General features: G+C 35.0%; 1 protein-coding gene across 2 annotated transcripts; it reads left to right on the forward strand.

Moving 5' to 3' along the window:
* Positions 1 to 4,322: 4,322 nt before the first annotated feature.
* LOC118754993 (neural-cadherin-like) lies at positions 4,323 to 9,478 on the forward strand. 2 transcript variants are annotated; one of them, XM_036489855.1, is made up of 3 exons: positions 4,323 to 4,501; positions 9,180 to 9,216; positions 9,281 to 9,365. In XM_036489855.1, the coding sequence occupies exons 1-3, from the start codon at positions 4,364 to 4,366 to the stop codon at positions 9,304 to 9,306; spliced, it is 201 nt and encodes a 66-aa protein (XP_036345748.1). In that variant the 5' UTR covers positions 4,323 to 4,363; the 3' UTR covers positions 9,307 to 9,365. The 2 variants fall into 2 exon arrangements, with proteins under 2 accessions (XP_036345748.1, XP_036345747.1); XM_036489854.1 differs by having other exon boundaries at positions 9,180 to 9,478.
* Positions 9,479 to 10,690: the final 1,212 nt, after the last annotated feature.

A 10,690-nucleotide genomic window follows, 5' to 3' on the forward strand; every position in this document is an offset into this window, starting at 1 on the left:
AAGACCGTATTTTGGCTTAAATTGCTTAACTTCGGCAATTTTTATGCAATTGCATTGTTGAGGATCAGTTTATTCGAAAATAACACTGGTCTACAAATTTCAACTTTTTTTCTGCGAATAAGACGGGACCTGGTGTTTCTGAACGGATTTTTCGTGCTGAACACGAATCCGGGGTCAAAAATGTCCCATCACGTCACGTTTTCGAGAAAAAAGGGGTTGAAACCCCTAAAAACAGCGTTTTTGGCCATTTTCGAAAAATTATAGAGCTGAACCCTGACGTGGTACAAATTTTGCATATATCAGAAATTAAAGGCTAAACCGTGCCCTTTCGAATGAGCCCTATGCCGAATTGATCGCGTGCACCCTTAAAGCAGGGGGTGTATTTGTGTTTAGGGGTGCAGGAAAAATTGATCACAGAAAGAATTTAATCTTAAACGATCATAGAAAATTAATAATGCCAAGGTTTTAACTATATTAAAAGTCGCTGATTACGAATCTGCAGTTAGATTTTAAAAATTTAAGATGACGGGTCGAATATGGTGGATATAAAAATTGGACTCCTAGACACAAATACACCCCCTGATCTAAGGGTGCATGCGATTAATTCGGCATAGGGCTCATTCGAAAGGGCACGATTTAGCCTTTAATTTCTGACATATACAAAGTTTGTAGCACGTCAGGGTTCAGCTCTACAATTTTTCAAAAATGGCCAAAAACGCTGTTTTTAGGGGTTTCAACCCCTTTTTTCTCGAAAACGTGACGTGATGGGAAGTTTTGGACCCCAGATTCGTGTTCAGCACGAAAAATCCGTTCGGAAACACCAGGTCCCGTCTTATTCGCAAAACCCTTGTAGACCAGTGTAATTGTTCTTTTAGATAAGTATTACATATTAGGCAATTTTCATAGAAATTTTTGAAATTAACGCTGATCAAAGCTCAAAAAATGAAGAAAAATAGGGGCTCATTAAAATTTAACCGATGAAAATTCCAACAAGCTAAGTCTAACAATATACTGTTATACATCGTTTTAAAGGTCTATAAATCCCCTTTTAAAAACTTGTTCGATTCTTAGAATCGGATGAAATATAGTTAGATAGATAAGTATATCAAGTACGAAAATAACGGTTTTTTGCTTTAAAAAGAGGAGGGTTCAGGAACTATACGGGACCTATTTTCATGTTGTACTCGACCATACCATTATGGCTTTTCTTTGTAGCACCGTGTAATTATTCTATTTAAATAAAGCGAAAGTATGATTCGTAATATATATTTTTTGCCTTTCTTGATCATACCTTCTCCTCTATTGATTGGCACTTGAAGGAGTTGAAGCGTATTGAGAATCTTAAGAAATAAATTCTTTAAAAAGTTTAAGCTAAGTAAGGACAACAGATACTTTGTTTCCTATAACAGTTACCGAGATCAGTTTAATGCTCTCAATAAGTCCTGATATAAGGGTTACATTGCTAATTTTGAAATAAGCATTCAAAGTAATCCGAAATGTTTCTGGAACAACATTAAGTCCATGAAGGGTGTCTCTAATGTTCCCATCTCCGTTTTTATAAGAATGGTACGGCAGCCTCTTTAAATAAGGCAACTGACCTTTTTGCTGATTTCTTTGCCTCAAATTTTGTACCAGCTGATGAGGTTGATGAGCTAATCGCGGATAGTGATACCAACAATATGGAGTATGCTTCCTTCGATGTAGGCTCTCTGATTCTGACAGACGAAGATATTCTTGATGGCATTAAGAATCTTAAATATTCTTGTTATACAGATGACGATGGCATGTCTGCTATTTTTTTTTAAGAATTGCGTTTCCTTAGTAGAACCCTTGAATTGTATCTCCAATCAATCGCTATCGTCAGGCATTTTTATTGAGGAATGGAAGCACACCTCCATCACTCCGATATTTAAAAGTGGTAATAAGTGTAAAGACAGTAACTACCATCCTATCTCTAAACTAACTACAGTTTCTAAGCTCTTTGAAGTTATAATAAAGAATAGGCTGTTTCATACTTTACCGCACTTAATTTGCTCCAATCAGGTAGATCCACTGTAACTAATCTCGCCGTTTTACTGACAACTGTATTAAAAGTACACGGAATTTTCCAAGGCACTCGATAGAATTTCGCACACGATTTTAATTCGTAAACTTTCACACCTTTAGTTTAATTCGTCCATCCTTCAACGGATAAATACATAGTTCTAATGTTCTTGATGGCGCTTATTCGAAGACCTTTTTGCTCACCTCTGGAGTTCCGAAAGGTAGTATATTGGGCCCATTGTTCTTCTTAATATTTATTAATGACATCGAGTCCTGCTTTACTACATCTGAGTATCTCTTATACGCAGATGATTTAAAATCTACTCCGTTATTATATCAAATAATGACGCGCTTCTACTTCAAGCTGATCTTGACAGGTTATTTTTGTGCTGTGTTAAGAATCGCGTATTTCTTATCATTGAAAAATTTAACCAAATTACGTTTTCTAAACAATCTATACCGCTACCCACATCATACCGTATTTCTGATACTCGATGGGAGTCTCTCAATGTTGTTAAGGACCTCGGAGTATTTTTTGATTCGATTTTACTTTTATTACGCATATCAATTACATAGTAGCTAATTCATTTTCGATGCTTGCTTTTGTTAGACGCAACGTACTGCGTTTTTGAATCCCTATACTCACAAAGTCTTATATCATGCATTTGTTCGGTCAAGATTAGAGTGCGCTGCCTTTATTTGGAGACCTTATTACCTAGTCCCCATAAACAGGATTGAGTCAGTCTAGCGGGTGTTTATCCGACACGCCTTAAGATCGCTTAACTTCTCCGACCCTATCCCATCCTATTTTTCACGTTGTCAATTAATTAATTTAATGCCAAAGAATTTTCCTTTCCGTTTCTTTCATTATCGATGTAATTTCCGGTAACGTTGATTGCCCCTTATTGCTTAGCATAATATATTTCAATGTTCCTAGCAGAATTTTGCAAGAAATCAATACGATTTCAAGTTCTCTAGACCTTGATCTCTCTATGCCAAAGAGTATTTTCCGAAATCGGCTTGGATCTTATTTAAGTAATGTCAACAATATTTTGTAATATATAATTTTTTAATATGTGTAGTCGGTAAGAACATCATATTCATAGACTTAGTAAACAAATAAATAAATATTTATGTCTTAAGATTATGATTATATATTCGCCAGGAATTCAATGAAATTTATTGAAACATGTAAAATTGATAAGTTATCTGGCGCATTTCACGTGATTGTGTTCCTATCACTACAAATTTATATAAGTTGTTACAACTTTTCTACAGAACTGCGATAGATGCATTAACATTTTTGTATCTAAGATGAACTCTGTTTTGAAATTGTCCTAGATGGAATAGAAAAAAACAAAAGGGCTGTTACGGATCTTGTGCCCATGGTCTTGCATTTGCATATTTCGGTGCATTTGTAAATCCACAGCAATAAAATGCAAACGGATACTATGATAGCAAGCTTAAAATTTGCAAATACAAATCCAACACCATTTGCACAATATCCTGAACAGCCATTTTTTGAAAAGATTGCAAAGGGATTGAAAAAAAGAGAACATGGTAATTTAGATAAACTTATGCTTATTTGAAGTTAATAAACATAATTTTTTTTGCAGCAAAGTTAAATAAATATTATTTACGATGATAATACGAAGCTTTTCCGGCCAAAATTTTTACTGTAGGAAGATGTTTGACCTAGTTAGAAATTTTAAGGATAATCGAGTTATATTTTTTAATCCTTCCATAAAAGATTCCCAGTTTTAGCCCAAACAATTGTTAATGATGACAGAATAGGAATGCGAAGAAAAAATGGATGAAAAAAGCCTTAGGGTTTAACCTTACCCAAGCACACCGTACGTGTAACGTGGCCAATGTTTTGTGTACCGTTCACATTTTTAATTGAGCCACGAAATGGTTATATTCAAGACTTTTGGTTGACCTCTAGATTTGGGCCCGAATCACGGCATCGATTGAAACTCGTTTCGAAATTTCATTATGAGATCACAGATTTTTCAATGTAAATTGCATTGGATAGAAAACAGCTGTTAATTGTTTCATTCGATTTGAAACGAGTAATCATTCGATAACGGATTCCCTGATTCTGGCTAGGGTTCGTTTTTCGAGATTTAATTAATTTTTCATTTAATAACAGTGGTTTACAATACGTAATGAATTATTGTCTAATATCAAACTACTTTTTATTGTTCAATTTGGTCGATTTCGTATATTCACAACACTTTTCTTATTTGCATTTATGTATATTTTTTTTTTTCAGAACAACGGCGCCCAACAATTGGCATCTGAGGCTACTGTTTACATTATGCTCGAAGATGTAAACGATGAGATACCATTGTTTACCGAACGTGAACAGGAGACTGTGCTGGAAGGTGAACCCATTGGCACGAAAGTGACGCAAGTGAATGCCATCGACAAGGATGGCACATTTCCAAACAATCAGGTAAACAAAACGCGGCGCTAGCTAAATGTAATGAAGAAGAAAATCCAAAAACAAAGCAGTAGTTTCTGTAGCATGCAAATACCGTATGTTAGGGCCTGTGGGGCGTATTAGTAACAAAGAGCTGTGCATTTGACGCTGTTGAGCGCTTACGCCGCGTCCGGTGCAGTCAAGTATGAGAGCGGTTGATAAGCGACAGCAAGCCACACATCCAACACAAGTCTCCATTAGCCCGCTGGTAAGCGCTGTGCTGAATGTCAAACAGTGCTACATATGTATATAGTATATCCCCGAACCGAATTAACAGCATTCGCAAGTTTCTAAATTTCATATGCCTTTTTAGTTTCTGGCAAATTTTTGTACCTTCGTAATTTCACATTTTTGCGTCATCACTGGCTGAAAAGCTAATTAAAAGTTCGTGTTAGTTAATGCGTATTAAATGGGTTTATCCTTTCCCGAGAGTGGAGGGAGGAGGGTAGCCGAAAAAATCGCGTATAAAATGTTTGAGATCGCTACAGCCATTTAAAGAAAAATATAAGTTGAATGAACAATTAGAAAATATTTAATGTTCATCGGTTTTTGTTTACTTTGTCTTTGAATTAACTTCTCCAACGCCCCTTTATTTCAATTAGCATTTTCAACACCACTGCCACTGTATAGCTGCAGATGATGCCTTTGCCTCCGGCTTTTATTCTCATCTAGCTCACATTTTCACGCTAATAAATGTCAAAAGGTATTACATGCCATGTATACAAAAAAAAATCTATACGATAAGCGACCATCCGAGTGCAGTGGACACGCCAGAAAGTGTCTCGAAGAGGGTTTAGGCGTGTGTTCGGTCGCTCTAATTTTTTTATTGTATCCGCTTTGCAAGTTATCCAGCAGCAAGCAACCGCCGTTTTACGCTTATTTCCTTTTTATGGTATGTAAAATGAGGCGGAGATGTAAAAAATTCAGCGTGTAAAATGCATCAGAAGTTAGATATCTCTTCTGTTTTTTATCCTTTTTACTAAATGTCTGCACTAATTAATGCTTTCATCTGTTTGAAGGCTCGCCTGGAGCTCGTAATAAAAAAATTGCTCTATGGATTATGATTTGTTTTCATTAAAATTGTGTCAAGGTAAACAAATTTTATTATATGTGGAAAACCAAAACCGTAAAGAATTAGGGCGGGTCGAAAATATAATTTTTCTCAAATCCCTTGGTAATAGTGAAAATATATTGTATCATAAAGTCTACAACAAGCCTGCAAAATATTAGTCTTTTATTTCAATTGTAAGAGCCCGCACATCGACCACCAAGTGACCCACAGCACACTAGTCGAATAAGACCAATTCTTGTTAAAAATTCGGGATTCAGCAAAAAAGGTTGTTCATATTATTAGATAATGAACCCATTAACGCAAAAGATAAAGTTAAATATCATTTCTCGCAGCCCTTTAGCTTATCGTTAATCTCAAAGTTATCTGTTTTCAATAAAATTTTAATTGTTCTCTTGATAATTGCACTGGCCTGTAAAGAACAGCATTTATATTACTGGCATGCATTTAGGTCCAAATATTCTAATTTTTTTTTTTTAATATTAGCTATAGTTAATTTTCGCAAATTTAGGAACAATTTCGGTAGCTCAAATAGAAAAACCATTATTTTCACACATCGTGGAAAAATTTTTGTTTATGCAAATGAGTATGGAAACACTGAACAGGCACGACTTCTAGAAACACCAATTAGTTTAGTTATTTTTATGCATACAATATAAAAATTGCAAATATAGGAAAATGATAAAAAAATTTGTTCAAAATTTTTTTATTTTAAAATAATTTGTATATAATCTGAACGATTTTCATCATATTATTATCATAAATCCGTAACACTAACAGCCAATTTCACGAAAGCAATTTAAGTGAGAAATGATTTTAATTTTTTGAATTCTATATGGAAATTGACAGAAAGTAAAAAATCATTTTCAATTTAAATTGCTGGTGAAACCGGCTGTAAGTCTCGCCTTCAATTTGGTAATTATTACTTACCGATCGAGTAACATGTACCAAAGTTATATCGAAAAACTTAAGTGAATCTCCAGTTTATTTCTAAAAAAAAAATTCTCTTCAATTGTATAAATAACCTTTAAATGAAAGAACCGGATTACAGAAAAGTGTGCAAGGGAGTGACTTTTTTCCTTCAAGCTGAATGTATAGCAATATCTTCCAATTGGAGAGTCATCAAAAGGATTTCCCAGGATATGTTAATATGAATTTACCTATAGTCACTTTTTCACATAATGGAATTAACTAAAATATTTGAGTATGTATATCCAAACACTTATTGCACGTTCCCTACTTCCATAAAACGGCAAAAATGTGCTTCTTCGGTGACTAATGAAATCATTCCGCACCAATTTTCAAGACTGCATAAATGGACTTAAAATGGGACTTTCTCACCCTAATTGTATTATGTTAATGTATGTAAATACTTATATGCTTGAAACTTTGACAATACATGTTTGACTTCACCACGATCTTCAAAACTGACCAAATCAGCGTGACCAAGTCCATGGTCCTTTTAATATTATATGAACATCCGAAAGCATTAAAACGTTTGAAATAAATCTCGTCTCACTTTTTTGTATTTATCACTTGGTTGCTGAAGTAAAGAAGGATTGAAAATTCATAAGGGAAAATTATAGTTTTTGTAAGATTTATCTTAATATCTTAATAACTTGTAGACTTATTGAAAAATGATAAATGAACGTGAGGTACTAAATTTAATAACCTTTAATTTGATATATCGTTGTTTAAAGCATATAACTAATTCCACAGATATTACAGGCCAAGGTGCCTCAGTCAGGGCTAACTTTTCTATTTCTTAAATATTCGATATTTGATTACTAAAATCTCGGGAAAACACCTGTTAAATAACTCAGTGAGAGGGCAGGACCAGGATGAATTTATTAACATAAAAATTTATTCAAGCAAAAATGTTTTGTGTAGGCGTCGGGGCCAATGATAACCATCAGTTACCACCTCTGCATGGTTGTAAGTCATACTGTGTCCCTACGGCTTGTAACGCTGTGGCTTTGCCGCTTAAAAACTCTGTAAGAGTTTTTGGGGGTTTGCGTCAAGCGGCAGTGTTGAGCACCGGTTATGTATTTAAGTTAGAAAATTGGGTAGGTGCTGTGACATAAGTCGCTTAAACACCTGTTTTTATATTGGACCCAAATGCGTGATTTGAGATCAGTAATTGAAGGTGCACTGATTAATTTAAAAATGGGCAAAGTTATATATATTTATTAAAATTTACAATTTTTACTTAATTTAATTTTCACTTAAATACATTTTTTTCCTAAGCACCTGAATCTAAATAAAATTTATTTAAAACAAGTAAGAAAGTCTAAGTTCGGGCGGAGCCGAACATTAAATACCCGGCGCAAGTATTAAATATATGTTTTTTCACCCTTCCGAAACCTTCCGCTACATGGTAAGCCGAGGTGTATCAATTTTGAGTAAATTAGCGTCCTTCAATTTCGAAATATTGAAGTTTCAAGCATTTCTTAAATTTACCGTTATATGAGAATCGGCCGTTATTTTAGTCCGATTTCAGTAATTTTCAACGTTTTGCTTACACGTGGCAAGTACAATAACCATACCGAGTTTGGTACAAATTGGTAGAACGGTTACCGATATACTTATATGTGATCATAAGTGGGCGGTGCCACGCCCATTTTCCAAAATTTTACCATAAACGTATTTCTTGGTAAAGAGTTGTTGCAAGCATCAATTTTTAATAAATTAGCTTCAATATTTAATGATTTATCGATTATTTTGTATTTCTCTAAATTACCGTTATATGGGATGTGGGCGTGGTTATTGTCCGATTTTAAAAAGTTTCGGCGGTTTTTGATGCTGTACCAAGGCCAACAACTGTGCCAAGTTTGGAAGAAATTGGTGCAGCGGTTACCAAGATATACACATGTAACCATAAGTGGGCGTGGCTACGCCCATTTTCCAAAAATTTATAATATTCTTATTTTTCGTCTAAAACTTATTATAAATATCAATTTTGAGTGAATAATCTCCAGTAGTTACTAAAGTATCGCAGTTTTCGTATTTCTGGAAATTACCGTTATATGGGAAGTGGGCGTGGTTAAAGTCCGATTTCGCCCATTTTCAATACCAACCTACCTTGGATTAAGGGAAACCTACATACCAAATTTCGTTGAGATATCTCAATTTTTGCTCGAGTTATCGTGTACACGGACGGACGGACAGACGGACAGACGAACGGACAGACAGACATGGCTTAATCGATTTCTTTTTTCATCCTGATCATTTATGTATACATTTGTCTATATCTATCTCGATTCGTTTTGGATGTTACAAACAACCGTTATGTGAACAAAATTAATATACCCTTGTGCACAAGTGCGCTCGGGTATAAAAACTAACATGGAAATAGTTAACGGACATTTTGTTTTATAAATGAGAAAACAATAACTGAAAACCCGAACTTAAGAATTTTTCGACTGGGTAATCGGTTATTTAATGTATGACCGAAAAAAGCACAAACCAATTCGAAGAAGAATTAGCGAAATATGCAACCCTACTATTTTAAGAAGATTTTAGATAACCACTGAACTTGCAATATGCCTCTTTCAATGTATTGTTTTTTTTTATCCACTATAGGTCTACTACTACATCGTTGATTCACCGCGCAATGAAGGCAAAGAGTTTTTTGAAATTAATTTGCAAAGTGGAGAGATCTTTACCAAAACCGTATTCGACAGAGAGAAGAAAGGAGCTTATGCACTAGAAGTGGAAGCGCGGGATGGCGCGCCATCAGCAAGGCCGAACAGTAATGGACAACCAAATTCAGGTTAGTAACAATGTACTAGTTACTTACCTATAATACACCCATTATAAAGATGTTATGCTGCGCGCGCAAATTTATTCGACAATTATTCAGATTGCAGGTTGTGTATAAGTTTAAAGAAATTCACCAGTCACATTATTATATACACTAAATAGCAGTAGCCTACATACATATTTATTTACATATACGCAAATGTACATACATATGTAGTTATCAACATCAGCCACTAACATCAACATCAAAATCAGCATCTGGCGCAAACGCCGCCGCTGCGAAAAAGTTTTGCAAGGATAACAAAAATCGCATTCGAGGAAAAGTTTCTTTATGAATTTTATTTTTCGAACTTTGTCATATGCAAATGCAAGTAACGACAATTTTTGGGCAAATAACATTCTGCATTTACAAGTTTTCTACATGAATAGTAGAAAAGAAAGAAAGAAAATCAAAGCACGATAGAGACAGATTGAGCGTGCAAAGAAGCTGCTTGGCAAAAGTGTGAGTTTTGCATTATCTTTTGCTTCATTCAAAATATTTGAATTCGAAATGCCAACAGCGTCGCATCTGAAGTGGATTAAAATCCGGTTCAAAACATAGTTACTTAGTTGATAGTAACCCTTTTCCTAGGCGTTTGATAAATTAGTTTTACAAAACTGTGTGTCGTCTGAAGTTGAAATAAATACTCACCTTAATAACTGCGTCAACATTTTGGATCGGAGCCATAAAGTGACTTAGCGAAGCGGACTATTTAGCGAATAAGTGGATCGCGCACTACAAATTAGACTTTGTTCAACAGGCTTAACTTTTAACATGTCATATATAAAAGTTGCATAATCTCGCACATATCCATGTAAATGTGCGTGAGTTCGATTATGTGTGCCTACCTAATCTATGAACTGCTTACCTTCATATTGCAAATAAGCGAATGAAAACAAATTTTTTCATATACCCGCTTCTGCTTCTTTTTGACCGCTGATGTCGATTGGCGTTTTGCAAATTCGTTTACCTTTTGAGCGCAGCCAATTTTCGGTTTTGGCATTGAAATCAGCGCACACGCGTTGCCAATATTTTTTGACGCCCAGTAGCGTACGGCGTGACAAACGTACACCCACAGACATGCAATTCATTCGACATTTGTATTTGCAGTTGCTGCATTGGTTGAGTTCCAGACTAATGCAATGCTGCAGAGTGATTCGGAGCAGTTTTTAGTGTGCATGTTTGCTTTTATATTACCACACGCTGCACTCAGTTGTTGTTAGGCTTTGATGTTGCTTGTCGTTGCATTTGCATTCGCATTTGCAGTCTATAAGAATTTTGGTCAAAATAC

This window comes from Rhagoletis pomonella, unplaced genomic scaffold (assembly GCF_013731165.1).
Source record: "Rhagoletis pomonella isolate Grant_MI unplaced genomic scaffold, Rhpom_1.0 Rhpom_scaffold_05062, whole genome shotgun sequence".
Classification (NCBI taxonomy): domain Eukaryota; kingdom Metazoa; phylum Arthropoda; class Insecta; order Diptera; family Tephritidae; genus Rhagoletis; species Rhagoletis pomonella.

Bases quoted from the DNA above. Each gene is read 5' to 3' on its own strand.
- LOC118754993 (XM_036489854.1), top strand. From the start codon at position 4,364: ATGCTCGAAGATGTAAACGATGAGATACCATTGTTTACCGAACGTGAA. The intron at 4,502-9,179 runs GTAAACAAAACG...TATCCACTATAG, and splicing joins GCACATTTCCAAACAATCAG to GTCTACTACTACATCGTTGA.